Source organism: Rhipicephalus sanguineus, unplaced genomic scaffold (genome assembly GCF_013339695.2).
Source record: "Rhipicephalus sanguineus isolate Rsan-2018 unplaced genomic scaffold, BIME_Rsan_1.4 Seq14, whole genome shotgun sequence".
NCBI classification, from domain to species: Eukaryota; Metazoa; Arthropoda; class Arachnida; order Ixodida; family Ixodidae; genus Rhipicephalus; species Rhipicephalus sanguineus.
Window position 1 is genome coordinate 32,170 of NW_023614600.1, and position 25,899 is coordinate 58,068.

Here is a 25,899-nt window from a genome sequence, read left to right on the forward strand (position 1 = left end):
TACATGAAGTAAACTCTGTTTATCGGAACAGTCGCATCTTCCAAGTAGAATTTCGATATTTTCATCATTTTTTCCAATGTTTGTTCAGTATCCTGTTAAAGTCACTTTCGTCGCAGTACGCCGGTGTCATGCGGGAAAGCGCCCTAAGACTGAAAAGGGGCAAAGAGTTGTCATGGGACACAAGAAATTTTGTCCCTTAATTACACATGCGTACACACTTGGTATAATAACGAGTACCAGTATGATTGCTGACATTTAAAAACTTTACTGGAAATCATGCAGAGCTGTCTATGATGCTGCTGCATCACTGCGAAACAAACACCACAACTCTACTTGTTATGTGGCCCAGAGTCATATTTACAAGTTCTTCGAATAATTCAAACTTCTGATAATTTGAAAAAAACTCTGGTGATAATGTCTACCGCCTGATGTGCCACTTGGTCATCACCTGCGCTGATACGGCAGTGGCTAAGCAACCGCATGGCCTATAAAAGTGTGTCCAAAGAATAAACGCTGATCATTTCTTGTTCTGCAACTGACACTGTTGTTTCCTTGAGTATGGCAGCTTGGCTGCCTTACGCTACTACAATCCTGAGGTTGCCTCGAGTTTGATTTATTGAGAGTCTGTTATATTTTTTTGCGTGCTGTGAAACACAGGGAAGAGAGACTATCTACAAGATGCATTTACAACAAGTGTGGTCAGTCAAAGAGATAGACACCAGATGTCACTCGGACCTCCCTGTCTTATCATTTGCCCCAATCTCTTGGTAGTATTCCAACGCTACCCTTGGTGCCAAAAGCAATGTCTGTGTCCTGTTAAATATCTTTGGCAAGCAGAGAGTTGTAGGATTTATCAAGCCCGGCAACGTGAACTGTTCCAGTGCTTGTTGCAGAGGGCAACGTAGTGGACATTGTTGAAGCCAGAAGTAGGGTTTGGGGGGGGGGGGGGGGGGGGTGAGTTCACCCACATAAAATCTATACAAACACATCATGTTTATACACACACACGTTACGAGACATCCAAATCTTCGCAATGCATAAACTGGCGGCCAACAACAGCTGTGCTTGATAATTGGTCCACTCAGTTCATAAATTGTGCCTCTTCATAGATGCTACTTAAAGAAGTCCAGGTGCGCTAGCTGCTGTGGCAGAAACGGCTTGCCACATCCCTCTGCCCGCTGTTTGGGGCTTGCATGGTTTCGCAAATGCACGGGCACTGCTGGCAGCGGTCCCTCCTGTTTCTGAACAGCGTCTTCTGCACGGGCGTATGCATTGTACGTCTCACGTGACTTGGGTGCCCTTGCACAGTACGTAGCACAGTGGGACAGCATGATCTGCACAAGGCAACCAATGCAGCACTTATAGCCCTCCTGCAATTATGCAATAGCAGTGAAATGCGAAGATTGTGCTTGGAGGGCTGATAATGCGTAAGTTGATCTTGACACAACGAACGCAATTGAGTCATCCAGTGGGCTGAATTAAAAGAAAGGGCATAAGACAACATACTAACACAATTCTGCTTCATTTGGAAGTACATACACATCCATAAACCCTGTTATCTTGAGAACTTATATGCAGTGCACATAACACAGTGGTTATCGTGCCCAGTTCAGCTTCAGAAAGGTGCACATCACTGCAGTGTGAACTATGCTCAACTACAAGTGGATGTGGCTGTTGTGAACAGTACTGTATATTCTTTTTTGTGACCCTCCAGCAACAGTCAAGCTGCCTGGTGATGAGAAGTAATGCCGGTAACGACATCAGGCACTGCAAAAGTAATAGATAGCTGTACAGGTGCACAAGGCGAACACAGCTTTGAGCACTCAACTCTTGTTGCAGTAAAATCAATTGCAAGGCATTACGGCATATGTGCTTCCTTTTTATTTGTTTCTCTGGTTTGCACTGCTTCTGCACTGATTGCCTGACATGACCAACTCATTCCAAACTACAGTACCCTGTTGAATCAGCCAGAGCCACATACTGAATGGGAATATGTCGAAAGCTACAAAAGTATCAAGGAGTTACTGTAATAATTAATAAAACTGAACGGCATAGAAAGGCACATGTTAAAATCAATGACTGACACTCACCCGACATTCAGGCAGGCCAACTTTCAGGACACTGTCATGCGTTGCCACGGCAAGAACAAGTGCGTGGGAGTCTGCAACACCTGGCAAGCAAAAGGAGTAGCATGACTCAGGGCTCCTGTTCATTATAAAGTGGATTTGGAGAATCGTCCAAATCATTGATTCACAGCCTACAAATTAGGCTTAATGCTCCCTCAGTAGCGCACAATCATAATGGAACGAACCAGTCAGTGAGGTACATTGCACATTATGTTTTCGAGCTCTTCATTTGTAGAATGAACTGTCTAGGTGGTCTGCCGAGTAAATGTGCCCTAAACACAATCTAAAGGAGCAATAACATGAAATGTTTACTTTAAAACCCTAGAAAACATACTGGGGAGCTCTAGAGCATTCTAAATGATTTGATAACATATGTAAATCAGCCTCAACTCATAGCTCTTCAACTTTTCTGCTTGGAACACTGCCAGCTCTTCACTCAATGAGAATCTATAATCAAGAGTCTTTCAGAATCCCGTCTGGCCGGGGACAAACATACTGGAATAAAAGAAAAACGCCGACCAAGGTAAAAGGTACCAAAATTTTTTTAAACAGACGTTTCGGCTCCTGCACAGGAGCCTTGTTCACAACGACAGCAAACAGTGTAGTACACTCTTCCTAAGTAAGTGTCATCATGTGTTGCAGACATCGCACATACACAAGGGGGAGTGTTCCGATATTCCTGTTTAGTGAGTGAGCAGTAGTCTGAATAGCCAACGATTCCAAATGCAATTGCGGGAACAACTTTCTTCCAGTGGCAAGATGCAGGTGTCATCCCAGTTGATTTCGCGTCCCATGAACACCATATGCTCTGCAAGAGCATTAGAAGCAACTTTCTTGTTCTTGACGTCATTAAAATGCTCCCGGAGCCTTCCTTTGAAATTCCCTGTCTCACCAACATATACACATTCGCAATCTAGCCAAGGGTATACTGCACTTGGAAAGTCTTGTCTGTCCAATTATCTTGAAGATTTGTGAGACTGCCTCTCAGTTTCTGTGTCTGGATGTGAGCCACTCGCTCGCTCGCGTAAACCCCGAGCGAGTGTTTCACTGAAGCCTGGGAAGTAAGGCAACGACGCGCGTTTTCTAGGCTCGAGCGAATTAAATTTAGGTTCGAAGCGAATCATGATTTGTGTAGTAGAATAGTAGATGTCACATATTAAAGAAAATTGAGCATATTTATTATGACCCAACTAACCTGCACAATATATTTTAAAATTGAAACAAGGCATGTGCAAATGTCATTCTTTTTGTTGAAAGCAAAGTGGAAGCAACTTTGAATAGTAGCAGGATTTGACTTTTGGCAGAATGCAAGTAATAACTTGTGAAATACGTTACGTTTTAAAATTTACTACACTTAGAGCATATAAGCCGGTGTAACGAGCTTTTAAACTTAAAAAAATGATGAATCGATGAGACGGTAATATGTTAATTATTTCTTGAAGTGGGGCTTCGTGGCAGTGCAGATTTCCCCTGTATAGGTGTATTCACGGTACAGCACCTCTCCACTGCAGGGAAACTACCTTTACAGTGGTTTCATGCAGTTTATAATGTCTATTAGTTCACTCCAAATACTTTGAAATTTTGGATAATTTAAGTTCGTGTCGAAGCGAATTCGAATACTGTAATATTCGTTCGAATATTCAAAGTGCTCGAATATTCGCACAGGCTTAGCGTTTTCTTGTGGATGTGGTGCGAGATTTAGCTGGGCGCTGCAGTTGTCGCTGCACCGAACTCATGAATGAAGGTGGGTACCCACAAGCAGCCAGCTCCCACCAAGTGATCTCCACATCCTTATTTTGCGTCTTCTTGCTTGGAGCAAGTTTGCTGGGCATGCTGCACAAGTGTAGACGCAGCTGAACGTTTATGGGAGGAGAGGTGCACAGAATTAAAGCGTAGGAAACGACCGGTATATGTGTCTTTTCTGTAAATGCTGTAAGTCAGGTGGCTACTGTCCTGTTTCACAAGGACATCAAGGAACGGAAGGCAGCCATCCTATTCTTCTTCCATGGTAAATTGTATTGCAGCCTCAATAGAATTTAGCAGTTCCAAGAATCGCAGCATGGAATACCGATGCAAGACACAAAAACAGTCATCCACATATCGCAGAAAAATTTTGGGTGGGGCAGCAAATGAAGTCGGAGCACGGTTTTCAACAGCTTGCAAGGTCAGGTTTGCGACAGTGACAGACATTGATGAACCCATCGCAGTGCCATGCCTGTAGTAATTGTTCCTGAATTTGAAGTAAGTGTTCTGTAAGCAGAAGTGCAGCAACCTTAAGGGATCAGGAACACCGATGGGCATTCTGTCTGGCAGTGTCCAGTCTGACTCAACAGCTGCCTTGCAACTTTCGACAGTCTGACCAACCGGTACACCAGTGATGTTCCGTACTACGCTGAAGAATTCCCATTTCGAAACATGAACATTCCCTATTTCGGGCATTTTTCTCTGCATACTTTGAAAAAAATCCCAGCACATTTCCTTCAACAACGGTAGTAATGTGTGCGAACACAGACATGCATGCATGCACACACATATAATGCACATGTGAGACATGTTCACGACTAATGAAATCATGACTAGCGCCTGCGCTCCTGCACAACACAAAAGCATGGCCTTCGTAACTTATGGGCAGTAAGTACACTGTACATACGCAGGTTTTGAGTGCAACACCTGGAGTGAACAAGAAATCTCTCTATATAAATATCAGAAACAAATTTTAAGGGCTGTGCCTTTGCATGCTGCATGCACCAGAACCAAATGCAGAAATTGATGAAGCAGCGCACAAAAGACACAGGCACACGCACATAAAATGACGCAAACACACCACTTGTGTTTGTGTCATTTTTAAGTGTGTGTGATTGTGTCTTTTGTGCACTGCTTCATCAATATCATGGCTCACCAACTAGCCCATCATTAAATATTAAGCAGCTGCAGAAGCCGAAAGCGCACTGTGACCGCTATGTTTTTGTCGTAACAGAGAAATTCACCATTCCTGAAATTTTATTATATTTTTGTTGCATTAAGTCGGACTAAATATTTCAGAATCAGTATCACAAACATTCCCTTTTTCCCTTTCGTCCAAAATGGCTCAAAATTCCCAGAAAAAGGGAAGATTCCCTGCACGGAACATCACTGCAGTTCACTTGTAAAAAGCGACTGGACGTCAAAAGATGCCAGAACGTCATTGTCATCCAGCACCACGTCACATACTTCATCAATCAAGTCGCTGAAGTTCCATAAATGCGTTTCACTTTTTCCAACGAGTGGCGAGAGCTGAAAGCTTATGCAGGGAAGACCTAGTGAAATTGACAATAGGGCGGATCGGGACGCCTGTCTGGTGAATCTTAGGCAGTCCATACAAAGCTGGCGCATGTCTGTTGTTGCACAGAAGTGAATAATATGGGGACTTATGCTGAGGTGGCACGAAGTGAAAGGCGTTTGTGAGCAGCTTTAGTCATTTGGTGTTGCCAGATTGGGATAACTCAAGTGGAATACATTTTGTCTCATAAAGAAATCCAATTTTGTAGGGATGTACTAATATTGAAATTTTTGAAGAAGAGTTGAATACAAACAAGGCAAAAAACTGGGTTCGGTTATCAAATTGAATACGTATGTAGTATTGAAAAGTTGCAAAACAGCAAACGACTGAGACAGTTGTTAGTTCACGCTCATCCTGTCTATACTCATGTCTTCGTTTCGTTTGTCCTTCTTTGTGTTTGAGCAGCACGATGAAAGCATTGAGCCTTTTGAAATACGACAATCCAATTTGTTGCTACTGCAATCACTGCTTTACCCTTGTGGTGAAACTGTGACTTTTCCCTTTGTTTTTATTGCCTACCATTTTTCAGTGACACGAAAGTGTCGTGCAGCAGCAGGGTTACTGTTCTCAAGCGCCAGCTCAACCACTGTCAACTTGAACTGCGATGTAGCTCTACCGCGTTTGCCAAGGCAGCATGACAGCAACTAAAGAAAACTTATACGCACTTGTCAAGTGAATCGGACAAAGCGCATATGGCAACCGGTCAGCAACACGCTGGCCAGAAAATGGCTTGACTCAACTCGGCTTGGCTAGGCATCGACTTGGATTTTGCCCGGTCGGACACTTTGGCCTCGCAAGTGCGACAGCTCCTTCAGTGTTGGCCCTTTCATACAATAAGTGTGCTTAAAACATTTTAAAGAGGCCCTGTAACACTGCATCAGCATGGTCAGAAAACGCTGCCAGTCGGTAATAGAGGCTCTTGAGAACACGTGAGCAAAACATTAGACTGCAGCAAGCGGCCTGGAATCCACAATGCATTCTCAAAGTCAGCTAGAAATCACTCCCTCTTCTCTTGACAAATGATGCCATAAACCCAAATGACCGCACAATAAATCCTAAGTCCATGGCCATTGGCTGATCTGAGCATCGTGAGCTCCACAGTTGCCGCAGCCATGACGTGCCGCGCTGAGAATAAGCCACGCGTTAGAAGGGTCACGACGCGCGTTGACAAACGGGCATGTCTTCTTACCCCCTTGTCATCTCTCGCCTGCGTAGCTTTCAGGGCGCTTGCTGGTTCGAAAGGACAGAGAAAGCACTTAAAGAGTGCGACAAATCCCTGAAACTACGCTCGTACTTGACGAATTCTAAAAATTTTTGAACTCCTTTAATGAACTCCTTTAATGAAGCCATTCAATGATTACTTGGGAAAGTGTTGCAGTCCCCCTTTAAAGGGCAAGAAAAATGTGGTGGCCACCCAAGTTCGAAATGTAATAGTTTAAAACCTGATAGCTAGTGCAAAACATAGCAGCCATTTCATTACAAACTGTCTTTCTTTTTACGATTGTTTGTGTTTTGCGTTCACAATCTTATTGTGCTGGCTTCAGCTGCTCGCTCAACAGCCTGACATGTGTTGCCACAGTAAAGAAAAAGAAAAAACTTTGTTCAGAATGCAATAGAAGAGGGGAAAAAGATATACAAGTCGCACCTTTCTGTAAGATGCACCAGTGAAAAATTCTGAGCAAACTGCATTTTATACTCTGGAAAACATGGTATGTGGATGCACAACGCAACCGTTAACAAAGCTTTCTTTGTAATTTTTCAAGCAAATAGTATTCCAAGCGTCACGGTAACTAACTCTTGCACAGACCTGAACGCTTGTTCAGCACTGGAAAGATGACATTTGCATAGTTTTTACACTAAAGGCGAGTGCATGTCTCCTCCTGAACGGCGCTCCTGGATGTTTCAGGTCAGTAGCCGAGCTACGGTGGCTAGAATTGAGAGGTGTGAAAACCGGCCACTTCGAACTGGCCCCCCATTCGCGATCCCGCAGCAGTGGCGCTGTAGTTGGGAGGTGCCGCCACCTTGCTCTGTGGCAATGCACTCGCGTCGGTCATTGCTAGATTTTCGTCAGTGAAAGAGCTTTATGAACATGAACAATGAACAACAGTTTTACGAATTAACAATACACTCATGTCTCACGTACAGGATCACGACATTAGTGCGAACCTTTTGCCAATGAACACATCAAATAAGCCAGGCATAATTCAACCGTCTATAATGCAACCATTCTTCGATGAAGTGTTATTTCGAATGTACCACTATTTACAGGTTTGGTGAAGGCAATATGATCTTCATCTTCACAAGATTTATCTACACATTTACGGAATAAAAAATAAAGCTTGTTCGAATGGAATCACTATATCTTTGACGACGTTTTCTAAGAACATTATCACGCGCTAACCTTTGGTACACTGTCATCACTCGTACTACCAAATATACCTTGATGGTTCGAGTTGCCGTGTCCATTATTGCCTTTACTCAATGCTGCCTTTGCATTACGCTTGAGGTCGTGCTGTCACGAAGCCATGCAGTCTGCTCAAAGTGCTGTAGAAATTGAAACAGCACTTGTTTTCATGGCGTCAGCGTGCAATCCTATTAGCACAAATTTATCAGCAATTTGGTGCTCTTTTAAGTTATGCATGGCTTCTATTTCTATAATTTGTTCTTGCTTTTTGCCTGGTTGAGCCCCTTCAAAAGAAAATAAGAAAGTTAACCCTCGTGACACAATACAGTGTGACCACTGATTTTCCCAATTATTTACATGCTCGACGCAGCCTATTTCTGCAGCCGTCCAAGATCCCATTATCTAGTTATTGGACTTTTCAGCTCTCCTGCAGAGCTTTCTATGTGCACGACGCAGACATGAGTGCAGTCCGATGGCAGAATGCGCTCTGTAGCTACGTAACCCGCAATTAAAAAAGAAAAATTGTACCATATCCACGAAGTGAATGATGTTAGAGGAGCTTCCTTGATGATAATCGGGTAAACCGTGAATGCTCTGTACAATTCCTCTACTGTCATATAAAGACGTGACACGTTATAGTAGCGATTGTGGTCAGGCTGTTGTCGAACCACATGCGGTAGCAGACCTTGCAGCGGTGGCCGAACGTGTGGTCGAGGAAATCTCACTTGAAGCGCGCGTCGGCACCACCAACTTCAGGTAGCAACCGCTTTCGGCGCTTGGCCACTGCATCCCATGCCCGTACCTCTTCGAGGTTCTCTTGCCACCACTTCTGCGCTGCTTCGGCTTTGCGAGCTTGTATCTTGGGGTCCGCACGATGCTGACGTCTCTCTTCGGCCGCGCGAGCTCTCACCACAGGGTCTTGGCGGTGAGCCCGCACTGCTGCTGCCTTGCGAGCCCTCCGCTCCGCCGCCTTTTGTTCATGTTATTAGTATCAAAGCGCACCGACTGATGACTGTCGAAAGAGAGAGGAAGCGCGCAGTTGTGGCCCTCAGCGGTCTCCTATCAAACTAGAGCACGCGCCGGAGTGGAGCGAGCGCTGCATGCTACAGTTGGCTATGCTATATATGTGGTTTTGCCTGCGTTAATATCAACATCAAGGCACTCGAAGAACAAGAGAAAGAAGACTTCTCTTTCGCGCGAGCGTGCGCTGAGATGGTTATACTTTACCTGTGTTACACCAAGCTAGCGGGAGCAATGAGAACTAGCGGCTACTACGGCGATGGACAAGCCCCGAGCATAAGAAGCAAGCTCCTAAATATCCAACCAGCTCCACTTTGCGAATACTGTCAAAACAGCGAAGCTTATGTCCGTCCTTAATCAGGCTGTATTGTACTTCCGTGTTTTTCAAGTCTTCCGTTCACTGGCACTTAGCTTTGGCCTTTCTTGCGCGACACCGCGGTTGGCTCGGCAACAACATGTTCCTTCTTGTGTCAGCTCTCGCTGACTCTCATGTCGGGTGGCTTCTTTACCGGGAGAATGAGAAATGTTCGCCATCTTGAAAGCGGAATCTCCTGAACACTGATACTGACATGCTATTTTACAATCCACTGCGCCTCACCGTCACTCCACCTTGGTGTGTTTCTCGAAGGTTCACCTTTCGATATCCTCTGCCCTTGCCTCTCGCAGCACACACAGCCCTCCCCTTCCTATGGAGCCTCACTCGACACACTGCGAGGCCGCGTGATCACCGCTACCACAAAAACCCCGGACATGAAAGCCTCGACTACGAACAGCTTCACTGTTAATACACGAGGTGAGCAGCTCTGCATTGCTTTGTATAGTTGAGGAAAATAAAAAAAAATAAAACCGAACAAGAAAATAAAATGTCCATGTGAATGCATTGATCTAAAAGCAATTGCAGAGTTTTTAAGAGCTCCACAAAGCGTTTAATAACCCCACTTGCCTGTGCTTGCCCCACATGCACGCAAAAATCTTTGCAGCACTTGAACGGGTACGGCACATTACCTTGCGTCAAAATGTTCTTCACAGATGGCCGAATTTATAACAGCGCCAAATGTAACCATACCCGCCACGGTGGTGGTTATGGTGCTCAACTGCTAATCCGAAGGTCGCGGGATTGAATCTTGGCCGCTGCGGCCGCATTTCGATAGAGGCGGTAATGCTTGAGGCCCGTGAACTTAGATTTAGGTGCACACTAAAGAATGCCAGGCGGTCGAAATTTCAGGAGCCCTCTACTATGGCGTCCCTCATGATCATATTGTGGTTTTGGGACGTTAAACACCAACAATTATTATTATGTGATAGACTGCTCCCAAACTGCAAATCTGTTTGCATGTCGGCGTACGAAAAAGTTGACCCCTTTTCGCGCATGCTCTGTACCCCGAATTGCACAGCTGGCACAAAATATGGTCGCTGAGTTTTCTTTTTTTTTTGTAGACACCATTCCTCTCAAGGCACAGAACACAAGGAACTCGTAAAACCACATGGGACGCGAACAAAGCTGGTAAGTTTCTGTTTCAAGCAGCCTATACTGCCATCTCTCCCATGCTAGCAGGCAGCGCCTCTAACTGTCGCACTATCACAGACGACATTCCTTAGCGCAAAAGTTGAAAAGAAAGGAATTGAGAAGGAAAGAACACAGTGCACAGGGCGAGCACTAATTGTCGCGCTTTTATTGTCGTTTTATTGTCGCGCTATATCTTGGTCTAGCGGAGGGATCGTGCAAGGCGACACCTCTAAGCAAGGGAAACACGGTTCGCTTTTCATACCTCCCCATTATAGTCACCCTAGCTGAGCACCGTAACCACCGCGACGGCAGAGAAAATCTGACGCGCACAACGTCTCAGACACACACTCGACACACCACAAACACGACCACGTGCGGAATGACAACAAGAAACACAAGTGCACAAAAAGAAACACTACCATAAAATCCAGAGCAAGTGCCCCTGCCCCTTCGGTGAAAGATAATCCGACAAGATTTGGGGGGCGGGGGGGAGATGGGGAGTGGGCCTTGCTTGGTCGCAGATCAAAATTCAATATAGTGGACAAGGAGCCACTAAGAATAAAAAAAGCACACCCAGGCTTCTAATCAAGTGCTTTTTTGAGTACGAATGCATTCACTATTTAAAAAACAGTGAATCAAACAGTGAAAATGGCGGGAGGGGAGGGCGCTTGCTCTGTCATTGGTGTTTATTTCAAATCTCTCAAAGAAAGGAGGGGGCGCTTGCTCGTGTAGAGGCGCTTGCTCAGGATTTTACGGTATCGGCATATTAATGATGACGATAAGCTGACTGAAAAAGAAAAGTAGCGTCCCCTAGAGCACTGGCATTCATTTTGGTAGCGCAAAAAAAAAATTAAAGACCGTCCTGTCTACGTGTCCTCTTTTGCCAGTGATCACTAGGAGTGTGCGAATATTCGAAATTTCAAATATTTTTCAAATAGTGTTTGCTATTTGATTCGATTCGAACTGGAATTTTACTATTCGAACAATTCGAACTTCCCAAAAACAAATACAGTCAACGTCCGATTGAAAGTGACCCCTTCAGATTTTCAATATGCTTTACCTCATCACACCCCGGTATTGCAGCAAAGCTGCCTTTCAAGCTCCGTTACGGTCGAACTTACAGTCAACATCAGATTGGAAGTGGTCCCTAGATTTTCAATATGCTTCACCTCATCGCACCCCGGTATTGCGGCAAAGCTCCCTTTCAAGCTCTGCTAAGGTCGCAAATGAACTCGAGAAAATGCTGGTTCCAACACGGAGATGAAAGATGTGGCACAGGAGGGGGCTCAATTGATGCTGTTTTGGACCTGAAATTTGGACAGGAAGTCCGAAAAATCGGAAACCAAAGCTTTTTAGCATCCAAAATTTCAGATGTTCTTATATATTGATGTCTACGAGGCAGATTTGGAACTCTGGACTTGAAGGGACCGCACCCTTGTCCGCCACATCAGTTGGGCTTCCACAGAAGTTGAAAGAGGAGGAGAGGCTGAGGAAATGGCATCTTTGCCTATCACGTGTAAAGTGTTCTCGGCAAGACTTTGGCTACACCAAATCATGTACATAAATAGAATTCGGCGTCTACATTCTTGAGGCAATGTAGAAACACCACCCTGCCAGTGCTTCATCAACCTAGTGAAAAGAAACACTTTCATGTTGCTATCTCATAAGAATATGCTCAGAAATCCTGTCTAAATTTTTTTTCTGCAATTTCGCTTTGAAGTATTAGAAAAATATTCTAGAAATATTCGAGAAATATTCGATTCGATTCACACTCACACTTCAATATTCGAATTCGCTTCGCACCCAAAATTTTGCTATTCGCACAGCTCTAGTGATCACAACCAACTAACCCGCATTACCGCCTTGACTCCCCTAGAGCGTTTTGCCAGCCAAGGAAGAGTAGGCATGGCCTCCGAAACTGGAAGATTGTGCGCACTGCCTGTCTTGGAGGCAATGCAACTGGCCACTGGAAGCCAAGCCAAACTTCACCAAGCCAGCAAGATATCCAACATGGTGGCTTTCTAAACCAAGTCTATGACCAAGCGGCGTGGCTCAAAATGAGCAATTCAGTCTGAAAAATCGAACATTACAGCATAAAGCTGTCTGAAAAATTCCGTCGCGAAAATGTACTGGTGCTATGGGAGGGAACCTTGATGGTGCATTTACAAAGTCCAAAATAACCATCAAGTCCGAAAAAAAAACCGTCGGCAACTGTTAACAGCTGGGAGCACTGGGCAATCGCTCGGTACCCATTACTAGGCGGTCATCGGTCGTGGTTTTGGTGCCTTAGTGGCCTGTTCTGTGCCTGCATGAGACTTTGGCAGCATTAATTTGACACTACATGCGCAAAAGGGTCATTGCCGCTCGGCGACGCCTCTGCTTGCCACTCTGTTCTAAGCAGGTCAAGCTCTTTGAGTAATGCGGCTTAATATGCGTGCCTTTGGGTCGAGACCAGAAGATATTTAGAATAAAGCAATATTTTGAGTAAAGCGATTTCGTTATAACAAGGGATTACTGTATATATGCCAAAACGTCACCAAATGAAGACTATAGAAATGAAAGTGTGCGCATTACTTAGCCCTAAATTGACGTGTATTAATATGTGAGCACTGTACATAGCTTGATATGAAGCTGAGCGCATACATGAATTATGCGCCCTATTTTAGAGGTTAATCTGCAGTTGGTGTGGCAGGAGCCAAAATGGCTGGTGGCATTGTATTCCCAAATGCCTAGTGTTCGAGAACTCATTATAAGTCAGTTTGAAAGAGGTGTTTCTGCACCTCTGCCTGTGCTCTTCAATGCCAAGAAACCTTTGCTTTGCATGCCTCTTCCAACAAGTACTCACCAATGTCCTCGCTGGCAAAGACGACAAGCCTGCGTGCAATGAAGAGTGGGTCCTCGCCTCCGGCCAACATGCGCGCCATGTAGTACAGAGCCGCATTGGCGTCACCACCTCTCATAGACTTGATGAAAGCAGAGATGATGTCGTAGTGCTGATCACCTGCAAAATGGTTGTGATGCGGGCTCTGTTATAATGTACATGCATAGGTGTCTTCACTAGGCTCGTGCAAATATCAACTTCTCGATTCCAAGCAAGGTCCTAGCGATTGGTAATAAGTATCAAATAATATTGAAGGAAATTCAAATTGTAGCAGGACTTGAATAGTAGAAAGGTACATGTTGTAGGTGGTAAAATATGTTAAGTTTTAAAATGTGCCATACTTGACCCATAAACCACAATTACATTAATTGGTGTGCAGGCAATTATGTACACTTAACCGTAAAATGCTACAGTTTGACGCAAGGGCGAAGCAATGGATGCGATAGCAACAAATTGGAATGTAATACGAAGTAAAGCTAACTCCTTTAGGATTCTATCTGGCATGGCTCTACAGAATGCTGGTGCAAGGGCATACGGCCTCTCCAGTGAGCAAAGCCGTTTTCGTGTTGTTCAGCGTGAAGTAAGCAACGAGGGCACAAACATGCAGAAGGGCAGGAGTCGTCTACTGTCGAGATTGCATGCATGCCAGTGAATCTGACCGTGCCATTTTGATCAAAGTTCGCAACTGCTGCCCCCCTCCCCTTTCTGCACACAGAACAAACCCCACCCTTCATGCTACTTCGCCCAAAAGAGCTGGCCTACGCGCATCATCTCTCCTTGAACGGCACCCGTCTGCAGCCTTTGCAAGCCTTCGCTCGCACATAGAACATAAGACACAGGTGTGGTGTTATCGATTTTTATTTGTGATATTCTAAGCAATCCTATTTCAATTTTATGAAGATGGTATGAAGGTAAGAATTAGAGGAGTAATGATGCTAATTATTATCACAGGGAAGATCTGCACTGAGGGACTAGGTTAAAATTGGAAAGCACAAGCTTGTTTGCATTTAAAAGGAATTAGTTTCGACATGTGCACGTAGTGCCAATCATAGGTCGGCAAAAAAGTTGGAGCTCACTCAGACTCACTCAGCAAATATATTCTGCTCTGAGGGCTCACTCGGACTCAGACTCACCAAAATTTTCCTCAAACGGACTCACTCGGACTCAGACTCACCAGTTTTTCTCAGCCAGACTCACTCAGACTCAGACTCACGGCTTGACTTGAGCCTGAGTGAGTCGAATCATGAGTCTGTGGGCGTAAAACTACCTTTTTTAGATCTTGGTGTCAATACTATTTAATGCCAATATCTTGCATAATCAGTGAGCTACGATATGCCTTTTGATCTTATACCTTCAAATATGAACTATCATTAATCCAGTAAGCCAGTAAGGACATTTTTATGAAATACCCGACTCACATGAGATATTTTTATCAAGAACTTTCAGTGAAAGAGTTTGCAGGGGGAGGTCATAACATCCCTCCCAATTCACGTCTCTGACCAATAAATATTGAGGTGGCGCATGAACGTGAGGCGTTGAGATATGTGCAAATAGATTTGAGTACAAACGTAAGCCGATATAAGGCTGACAGTAATGCTGAAGATGAGTAGATAGGACCATAGGTCGGTAATAAAAGGTGGAGCTCACTCAGACTCACTCAAGAAATATATATTTTGCGCTCAGGGCTCACTCAGGCTCACCAATATTTTCCTCAACCTGACTCACTCGGACTCAGACTCACCCAAAATTTCCTCAACGGGACTCACTCGGACTCTAACTCACCAAAATATTCCTCACCCAGACTCAGACACACGGGCCGATCTGAGTCTGAGTGAGTCAACTCATGTGTGAGTTTGCCGACCTATGGTGCCAATACTTCTGATAAAGAATCACCAGTACGTAGTTCAGCCTAGTACTCTTGTTAGCATGGCCCTGAACAGGTATACCTGCTCTATCATAGTGGAAGTGTGTCCTTTTGAGGCCTTCCTTGATGCTCTCGGCCGTGATGAGCTGGCTTCCACCCGTGCTGCGGTGCGCCTCCACAGCTGTCTGGAGTGAGTTGAGGGCGGTGCGGGCATCCCCATCGCACATGGCTGCCAGATAGTCCACTGCCGCCTCCTCCATCAACAGCTGCCTGCCCAGAATGTACATAATCAACAGGGCAGCCTTGTTGGATCCCAAGACAACACCACCTGAGCTATGAGAGATGCCACTCAGATGTAATAATTAATAATTGTTGGGGTTTAACACCCCAAAACCGCAATATGATTATGAGGGACACTGTAATGGAGGGCTCCGGAAATTTTGACCACCTGGGGTTCTTTAACGTGCGCCTAAGTCGTAGTACACGGGCAGCTAGCAACTCACCTCCATCGAAAATGCGACGGCGGCAGCCGGGATTCGACCTCGTGACCTTTGGTTCAGCAGTCGAGTGCCATAACCACTAGACCACGGTGGCAGGTGTCACTGACATTTGTTTCGGGTCATTTTGCGTGAGAAAGTGTCAAGCAAGTAACTTTGACAACTGGTATTCTAGCTGAGGTTGAGAGAAAAAAGAATCGTGCTTGATTGCGTAGCACAGATAACTGAGAGGAACAGAGTTGTCATAACATAAAACAATTCTGCTCTGTTTCTATTCCGCATCCACCAATAAATAGCCCTCTGGAATTTGTCATAATAGCCTGGAAGATTCCACTGCATGCCACGAAAGGCAACGAAGCCATGAAAATGCCCCACTGCAATATGCTGAACTGCAGCATCTTTCAGAACAGCTGGAGAATGCCCAATTCTGAATGGAATAGAAGATGCCTGTGTGCTCGTTGTTCTAGTGCTGGGTACTTGTAGCTGAAGGGTGAATTTATTTGCTTATGCTACACAAGGTTTGTTTTCTTTCAGAAAGGTACTTGCTGCAGTTATCTGTTCTGCTTTAGTATGAGGCACTTGCCCGATACTTCACACATTTCAATGTTGATTCAGCATAATTTAGCATAATCTCTGTGTACCCATACTGACATGCACAATGGGCGTAGCTCAATGAAGTTTGGCCGGCTAAGGAGGGCTAATGGAGAACTTGGAATAAAACCAAAATGGAATATAATTGTTATACCAGCACAAATGAGGTGTCAAGAGAAGAAAAGTGCAACCAGAAATGGAGAGGATTAGGTGGCAGCATGCGATAAGGAAACGTGCATAAAAAGGACTGAGTGAATTCACTGAAACAAGTTGGGTAAACTGGGAATTCTGAAAAGGGCATTAAACCTGCTGTGGCCATGAAATATTTTCACGATGATGATAATGATAAAACTGTACTTTTGCACGTGGCCTCCAATGGAGGTGTTGTTGCCCATGAAACCCTTGTCTACAAAGAATCTGTGTGACACCGCTGGAGACTGCAGTGCTTTCGTCACAGCACCAGATCTAATCCTTAATTCGGACACTCTTTTAAAACAGTGTAGCACGATCCACAGGGCGCGGGCAACATGCAGTTTAATACAGCTCGGTGCTCAATTTTAGTTCAGAGCTGCAGAGTCCCCAATTTGAACTTAAACAAATGTATGGTTCCTTTCTTTATTTTCATTTTTGAGGATTCGAACCTTCAAAAAAACTAATGTTTCAACTAAAAGCAATGTCACATCAATGCACCAAAAGAGCACAACCCCAGCTACAAACGTGACTTATTTCAACAAGAAGATTAAAAATATGCACACCACCTATACAAAAATGTTTGAATTCCTGCAACAGTTAATTCTTTCCAAATTAAAGTTCATGCGATGCGAAGGTACTTAAAAAAAAATAATTGTGCACAGTGTTAGTACTAGTACGCGAAGCAACCACATTTTTACAGTGCAACGCGGGATGACAGGAATACCACAATAAACCCTCGTTAGAATGAAATTGCTTTACTCAAGTCATAACTTCAATCAAAATTTCCTTCAATCCCAATACAAGCACATGCATTTTAAGCCGCATTAGCAGAGTGTGACGTTGGGCGAGTTGGTGCATAGCTTAAGATATATGTGACACAACTGAGACAAGCAAGAAAAAAACACGAGAAGATTGGATAGGGCACCAGTATCATGGCGTCCTATCCAGTCTTCTCTTGTGCTTTTTCTTGCTTGTCTCAGTTGCGCCACAAATATTCTGTTAAGCCACATTACTCGAAGCATACTAATAGCTCACTCTGTTAAGAGGAAACTAACAAGGCACGGCAGTGCCCATATCAGGTGGAGGCAACCATTTCATTAAAAGTCTGCTGCCATTACCAGTGGACACAGTGGGAGAAGCCTGGATCTCTCCATGCAGGCGGCTCCTTTTCATCCTTGCTGTGCCTACATTTGGGGCCGAGCGGCGTGGAGCAGGCAAGCGTGGCAAAATATGGTATGCAAAGTCGGCGTGGCATGTGCCACTACTCGGTGTGGCATGCGTCACACTAGTTCAAGGTCATTCAACCACAAGTCGCACTACTGAAGTTCCGTGGCACTGCCCAAGCTACGATCTAATTTCTTTGCGTTGGTGGTCGGCGGTCACGTAGTTCCGAGTTCAGTCATGGTTCAGTCACTTCAGTGTCCACTGCACACCCATCTGGACCCATGCTAGACTGCTAAAATTGTGTGGACTCCTGTTTTTTGGGATGCTTTATCATACGTGCCCGCGTACGCTTTTGTGGCCTGCTTTGTGCATCGCTAACTGCTCTGTGCATGACAACTTTCCCACGCGAGCGCCAGCGAACCTGATGATGATGAGCAGACTTGCAGCGATCTCTGTGAGGCAAAGCATAGAATCACCAGCAAAGAAGTGGAAGGCGATTCATTCGCGCTGGCTGATGGTGACTTTTCTGTTGTCACTTCAGCTACGGATGTTTTCTCCCTGGCCCCGACGAAGAGGCAATGGATCAATAGCTCAGTGAAATGTCAATTATGGTGCAGCCTTGACAGTAGTATCTCCATCTGCTGCAGAACACAGTCAAATGTATGTGAAGCGGCTACGGCCTCATGCCATACGTCAGCAAAGTGGAGCAGGCATTGCTCGCACCTTGCACAAACACGAGACCAGACAGGGCTGACTGCCTCTTTTGGACCTCAATAAAGATTTGCCTCCCTGAATATCTCGCGTTTGGACTTCCCCACAGTTGCAGCGCAATTTAAAGGGGCACTAAAGGCAAATAACAATTTATGTGAAAGCGAAAGATCAATGTGTGAGAACATCTAAAACGTCAATATTATCAATAGTAGAGCTCTAGTAATCCAGAAATTAAGGTAAATATAGGACACTATATGCGCCACCAGTGGGACATTTTGGAATGAGCCCCATGACGTCAAGAGTCCTGAGTACAAATTATCACTAGTATTCGAGCTACTTATGATAAAAGAAAGAACATTCCGAGCATGGAAGACGTAATAAAATGCTGCTTGTTCGTTTCTGTTTGGTTCATGGAAAAATGAACCTCTTGGCGTTACCATGGGGAACAACACGAGTGGTTCAAAAGTTACGTTTTCGCCGAGCTGTGCGTCTTAGTGGTAGCTCTCGCTAATTTCGCACTGCTAATACTCTACTGCTGCTACTGGCCAATTAAACTAAGCTCCGTTACAGTGAACTATACAGTTTCTGAATGGCCCGTGGCTACGTCCTGTCGAGGTTGATGGCCACTGTTGCGCAAGAAATCGTAGCGTCGGCGGCCGGGCAGTAAAGGCAGGCAACGCTGGGCATGGCAAGTGCTACATCAGAAGGCCTGTTCAGGCGGGTGATTTGAAGCGCACTAATGCCGTGCAGACCACTAAAACATGATCTTCTTTCAAAATAAGCATTTCCTTGGCACGAAACAAGCACTACGAGGTTTTTGGAATGCTATTTCAACAATCAATGTCGACTTGATATTTGCCTTTAGTGTACCTTTAAGATCTGTGTTTTTTAATTCTATCTTTTATTGTTTTATTGAGTAGTCCCTTTTATCGAATTACCACTTACTGAACTTTTCCACTGTCCGTGGAGTTCGTTAGTTAGTTATGTTGGGTTTTGTGGCGCAAAAGCAACTACGGCTATGCTACGCCAGCCACATGGTAAAAAAAAAATCTCTAGTGAACTCAGCATACATTATGCAGTAACGGTTAATTTAAAAAGTCTATTTTCTTTGAGAAACTGATTCCGTCAGCCAGAGAAAATTAGCATCGTCTTCCATGGTATTTTTCCCTGCAATGACATGACTATGAATGCGTAGTTAGTGATGATTAATGGAATAAAATGAATAATGTTGTGCGGCTGTAGAGAGGCTTAGAAACTCTCGTGTAATGTATATACTTTTAAAATTATGAAAATGATACATGGGGTGGTCAATGGGTATGGTCTGTGCGTGAGGTGATTTTGTGAAAAAATGTAAAGCAATCACTCCAGCACTCTCGCCTCACCTGCGTCCTTGTGCGCAAGGGCCAGGAGGCAAGTGCTGTGTTCAAAAGAAGTTGTCACAGCACTGACCTCTCGCAAGAGGCTGTGCTGTGGCCACACAGGTTCGTAAATCTTGCAGATCTGTACCGTACAACTACGATGGCATGCTTATTATAACTCATTTAGAAATTTGCTGTCATTCAGGAAGTTGACAACGTCATTTAGGGGTATCAGGGTATCATCTCCTGGAATGAACATGCGGTGACGTGGAATGCATAACTTGTACAACGCGGAAAAATGTTTTCTTCGATGTGCTTCGAAATGTGGGCATGTAAGCAAAATGTGCAACACTGTTAGAGGTTCATCACATTTATCACATGTTGGCTGTTCTTGTTTTAATAAGTATAATGGGTGACGTGCGTGTGACCAATTCGAAGACGGCACAGGATTACTTCCATTCACTTAGGAATGGCTTGATTAGTTGAAGTTTAATGTTGCCTATCATATTCCCTTCCCATTGCCATTTAGATGTTAGCACTGTACAAATTGCGCAGATACTATCCCTAACAGGAACATTTACTTTCGAGATACTAAAGTCTTTCACTGTTGCTGCGCACTGATCTGCCCTTTCATTTCCGGGTATCCCGACGTGACTTTGGACCCAGCAGAACCGGATATTTTGTCCTTCACTTAGACGCGATAATATGTTTAAAATGACGCCAATGAAGGGTATGTATTGAGAGTGTATATGGAGGGCCTTCAATGCACTCACGGAATCCATAAAAATCATTGTTTTCTAGTATCTAGCGCTTTCAATTCTTTTTACTGCCATCCACAAGGCATCCACGGCATCTACTGGTGCCCTATCCACGGTCCCTGCCGGCAGCAAGTTATCTTTTCGTCCACTTTACTTTCTTCACATTCATATGATACTTACTCCAAATAACACCCCCTATACCTTCCTTGGCATTATTGCCTGTTAGTTCTCATTAATATATTGTCTAACAAAGAAAAACGAGTCCTTAAAGCAATCTTCTTTTCTTCTATCTCCAAGTAGTGTCGTAGGCTTTTTCAAGATCAAAAAAGACTGCTAGACAATGTTGGTTGTGTAAAAAAGCTCCTCGTATAGTGCTTTCAAGCCAAACTAGTATTCACTTGCGTAATGAACCCACCTTTTTTTCAGAAAAGTCGGCACCAGTTTGGGGAGAGGGTTCATAACGCGGGAGAAAAAAATTGCGGGAGTTATAAGAGCTGAAATTTCGCATGACGGTGTTAAAAAGCTTGCTGCCTGTAGTAACTTGGACGCAGCACACAGGTCCAGAACACCAGAGCGTTTATTGCCGCGTGAATCCGTTCGAGCTTATATGCCCCAGCAACAGTGACGTCACGAAGTGCCGATCACTAGCAGACGCTGGCCAGCGTTTTAATCCTTCTGCTACGCTATAACAATCCTCCCCACTTAATCCAAAAGAAATAAGAAAATACACATCACTCATAGTCAGAATGCTTAAACCAGTTCGGCTGACGACGCTCCCGAGCACTTCGCCTCAAAGGCACGGGAGATGCATCTGCAGCTGTGGTATCCAGATGAGGACCACTTGGCGGCGAGTGATGTGGCAAAAGGGGCTGGAGAGTCGGGCTGGGAACCCTCGAAGTTGTTGCAGCGGTGCTCGAAGACAGTGATGGTGGTGAACCAACTGGTCGAGGCATCTGTGGCTCAACAAACGGCTTTGTCGCCATCTCTGGCGGTGGTGGTGTTGTAGGCATAAAGGGTGTCTCAATCAAAGGGTCAATTGGCGGTAGATCAGTAGCAGGAGCAGGCAACCGCATACCTGCTTCTGGGCCAGCGAATGATGGGCGCAAATGGTCAACGTGAACGAATCGCACTTGTTCAGCCACACGCACAAGATAGGTCACGGGGCTAACCACTTGCGTCACTATGCCCTCTTCCCAGGAAGAAATCTAGCCGCGCACACACTTCACCCACACTCTCTCTCCCACTACAAACACACGTTCACCACCTCTTTTGGTGTCCGATCTTACTTTAACGCGGACTTGTTTGCTCACCATATCACTCACAAAGTCCAGTTTCAGGAAGGTTAACTTCACTCTAGGCTGCCGCTTCAGGAAGAGCTCGGCTGGCGTCTTACCTGTAAGCGTATGCGGTGTATTGCGGTATGACATAAGAAAACTATCTATTCCCTCCTGCAGCGATTCTTTTTCCCTGGTTTCAGATTGAGCAAGCACCTGTTTCAGTAACACTTGTTTAGTCGTTTGTACTAGGCGTTCGGCAGCCCCATTAGAACTTGCGTGGTAGGGCGGTGTCCTTGTGTGTTTTATATTATTCTTTGCCATAAAGCCGGCAAACTCTTGTGAAGTAAACTGTGGCCCATTATCACTAACAATTTCTTCCGGGAAGCCGTACGCCGAAAAAACACTGCGCAGCCTGCGTATTGTTTGCGATACCGTCATTGAAGACATCACCCAAACTTCAATCCACTTAGAATAGGCATCGACCAAAACCAGAAAGTTGTGTTGGCCCTTTGATGCAAAGTCTACATGAAGTCTTTGCCAACACTTCGCAGGATATGGCCAGGGCTGTAGGGGAGCCAATTCAACCGCTGTGCGTGCACGCTGGCACACCCTGCACTGTCGGACATACTCTTCAATACACTTGTCTAGTCCCGGCCACCAGACGAAACTGCGTGCCAGCATTTTCATTCTGCTGGTGCCAGGATGATCCTCATGCAATAAGGCTAGTACCGACGTTCTCAACTGCTCCGGTACAATTACTCGTGACCCCCAGGTCACACATTCTTGCTCAATCGAGAGCTCAAAACGCCGTATGTAATACGGTTGCAGATGTTCTGGTACGTCCGCAGGCCATCCCGAGAGGGTGTACCCTCGAACAGTGCACAGTATAGCATCTCTGGCTGTCGCTCTAGCCACATCCTGCGCCGTAAGTGGCGTACACTCAAAAACAGATAAACACTCGGCTTCATCTCCTTTTGAGTCGCAGCTCAAAGGAAGTCTTGACAGCGCATCAGCTACTTCGGTTTCGCTGCCCTTTCGATACTTTAAGGTGTACTGATGAGCTGCCAGTATTAACGACCACCTTTGTAGTCTAGCCGCAGCTAGGGAGGGGGTCGGTTTGTCTTGGCCAAGAATACCAAGAAGTGGCTGATGGTCGGTGTAGAGTACAAACTGGCGACCAAAAAGAAACTTGTGAAATTTCTTAAGCCCAAAAATCAGCGCGAGCGCTTCCCTTTCACACTGAGCATAATTTCGCTCCGCTGGGGTCAGAGTTCGTGAGGCAAAAGCAATTGGCCGTTCTTGCCCGTCTGGCATTACATGAAAAATAACGGCTCCAACACCGTACGCGGAAGCATCACACTGTAGCGCCAGTGGTTTCCGAACGTCAAAGTATGTAAGCGCTCGACTATTGATAAGCAGTAGTTTAGTGGCTTCAAAAGCGTTACCACACTCTTTAGACCAGATCCACTTTTGCTCTTTTCTTAGCAACTTGTGCAACGGTTCTGCCACCATTGCTAAGTTTTTCATAAACTTCCCGTAAAAGTTCAGCAAGCCTAAATATGCTTTGAGTTCTGTCACGTTTTTTGGCGGGGGAGCATCTTTTATGGCCTTAACCTTCCCCTCAGTAGGATAAATGCCTTCTGAGCTGAGCTGGTGGCCCAGATAGCGCACTGAGCTTTCAAAGAATTTGCATTTCTCCGTCTTGAGAGTAATATTGTGCTCGCTCAGGCGTTTCAAGACTATGTCTAATGTTTTATAGCACTCATTCACGTCTTTGCCTGCAATGATAACATCGTCGATGTAGCAACCCACGTTTTTTATTCCCATAAGCACCTTATCCATGAGCGCCTGAAACAGCGCTGGAGCACTGGCAATACCATACGGAAGCCGATTAAATTGATAAAGCCCCTTGTGAGTGTTAACTGTGAGGATTCGCCTTGAATCCTCGCTTAACACGACTTGTTGGTAAGCTGACGACAAGTCAAGCAGGCAAAATACCTTTCCCTCACAAACTGACGTGAACAACTCCTCTGGTTGCGGCAATGGATAATGGTCTATCTTAAGAACAGGGTTAACAGTGACTTTAAAATCACCACAAAGCCGTAGCTTATCACCTTCTTTCTTTGGAACTACCACCAAAGGAGTAGCCCAGTCACTGTGACTCACTCGTGTAACCACGCCGTCTTTCTCCAGTTCATCCAGCTGCTTTTCAACTGCTTCACGCAGTGCAAAAGGCACAGGCCGGGCTCTACAAAACACAGGAGAAGCTCCTTGTTTTAGGACAATCTGCGCTTCATAGTTTTTGATAGCGCCTAATGTTGGTGAAAAGACCCCCGCGTACTTCTCTCGTAGCGAAGCAACTCTATCATCTATACTTAAAGAGAACAACGACTGCCAATCAAGCTGAAATTTCTCGAGCCATGTCCTACCTAGAAGAGCTGGTAACTTTCGCTCAGCTTCACGCACAATAACAGCCGGTAAAACAGCTTGCTGGTCATCATACTGCACCTTTACATGACACTCCCCCAAAACATTAATCTTTTCACCAGTATAAGTTTTCAGCACAACCGTGGTAGGTTCACATTTAACGTGCGGAAAAGTCGACCGATACACCTCTTCAGGGACTACAGACACCGCGGCACCAGTGTCGACTTGCATAGGAACGCTGTTTCCTTCTATGGTCATGGTAACTATGTAGCCCTTCTTCTTGCCAGATGAATCGTGGCACGCGTACATCGTGTGTTCATCTTCACTGGATGATTCCGACACGATATGCGTTCTTTTGTGTAGAGCCTTTCTTGGGCACATTTTCTGCAGATGACCTACTTGAGAGCACCGGTTGCATATATAGTTCTTGTACCAGCAGTTGTTGAAGTCATGCGCCTTACCACAACAACAACACTTGGTCTTTTTGTTCTCATTCTGCTGCATTGATCTTTTCTTTTGAGTAGCCGGGTTCACTTCATATTTGAGGGCATTTACAGCCGAGTTTGTCCCTCCTGCTTGCAGTATTGCTGTTTGCTTGGCTGCTAGCTCTCGCGCAAGAGCAATTTTGCAAGCACTTTCAAAGCCCAGGTTTTCTTCTGTGAATAGAGCCCTTTGAATGTCTTCGCTGCGGATTCCTGCCACAAGCCTGTCACGCATAGCGTCTTTAAGAAAGGACCCAAAATCACATTTCCGAGCCAAATGCTTTATCTCAATGATAAAGTATTCTACACTTTCGTGCTCAAGCTGAACCCTGCGGTTAAACCTGCACCTCTCAGCTATAATTGATATCGGGGGGCTGTAATGGCTTTTCAATAGAACCTTGACTTCATCAAAAGTCTTCTCCCCAGGAAGTGATGGTACAACCAAATTCTTGAGTACTTCATACGCTTCCGCCCCGATCACTGTCAAAAATACTGAGAGTTTCTTCTCTTGAGCTATGTCATTCGCACTGACAAAGTGCTCGAAACGCTCCAAGTACGAATCGAACGTCTGAACCTTGGCGTCAAACTCCTCTATCTTGCCCAACCTCGACATGGCTGTAGCTAAATGAGAGTCAAAAGGCACTTATCGTATTGTAGCCTTCTCGACGTTTCAGCGTCCGTTGCTGCGTTGTCAGGCCCGCACCATTTGCCACTTGCGAAAACGCCTTACGCGTCACCTGCAGACGCCTGCTGCGTTGGGTAGACGGCCGGTGCAATGTCCAGACATGATCTCCAACAGCTTTCACGTCGCAGGAACGCATCCCATACGTGCCGGCTCCCGGTGGCTAGTCGACGCTCGGCAGGCCCGAGCAGACGCATCCCATCCTCGTCAGCCAATGTAGTAACTTGGACGCAGCACACAGGTCCAGAACACCAGAGCGTTTATTGCCGCGTGAATCCGTTCGAGCTTATATGCCCCAGCAACAGTGACGTCACGAAGTGCCGATCACTAGCAGACGCTGGCCAGCGTTTTAATCCTTCTGCTACGCTATAACACTGCCCAACCGCTGTTGGCCTTGAGGTCAGTGGCAGGAATGCCTTGATTTCTGACCGTGGCCCGCGCGTGGGTTTAAGTCTTTTTGTGGGACACTGCACGTCCCTCACTACGAAGCCTCTTAACATATTCGAGAACTTGTCTCTCGACAAAAGGAAACTTCCTTGATTTGGCTCGTGAAATGCGCGACAATCCTTTTTTGTAGCCCAAAGCTCTTCCTCTTGTTCGTCAGCAGCACTGGCAATCACACCGAAATAAAATGAACAG

At 45.3% G+C, this 25,899-nt stretch overlaps 1 protein-coding gene across 1 annotated transcript; it reads right to left on the reverse strand.

Annotated features, from left to right (window-relative positions):
• LOC119376549 (uncharacterized) lies at window positions 1–25,457 on the reverse strand. The gene is made up of 8 exons (XM_037646340.2): window positions 25,316–25,457; window positions 24,926–25,199; window positions 23,836–23,917; window positions 19,659–19,743; window positions 15,204–15,449; window positions 13,222–13,377; window positions 2,091–2,170; window positions 1–1,334 (listed from the first exon to the last, which is right to left on the reverse strand). Exons 1-8 carry the CDS (start codon window positions 25,455–25,457, stop codon window positions 1,113–1,115), a joined length of 1,287 nt encoding a protein of 428 aa, XP_037502268.1. The 3' UTR covers window positions 1–1,112.
• Between the last annotated feature and the right edge of the window lie 442 nt (window positions 25,458–25,899).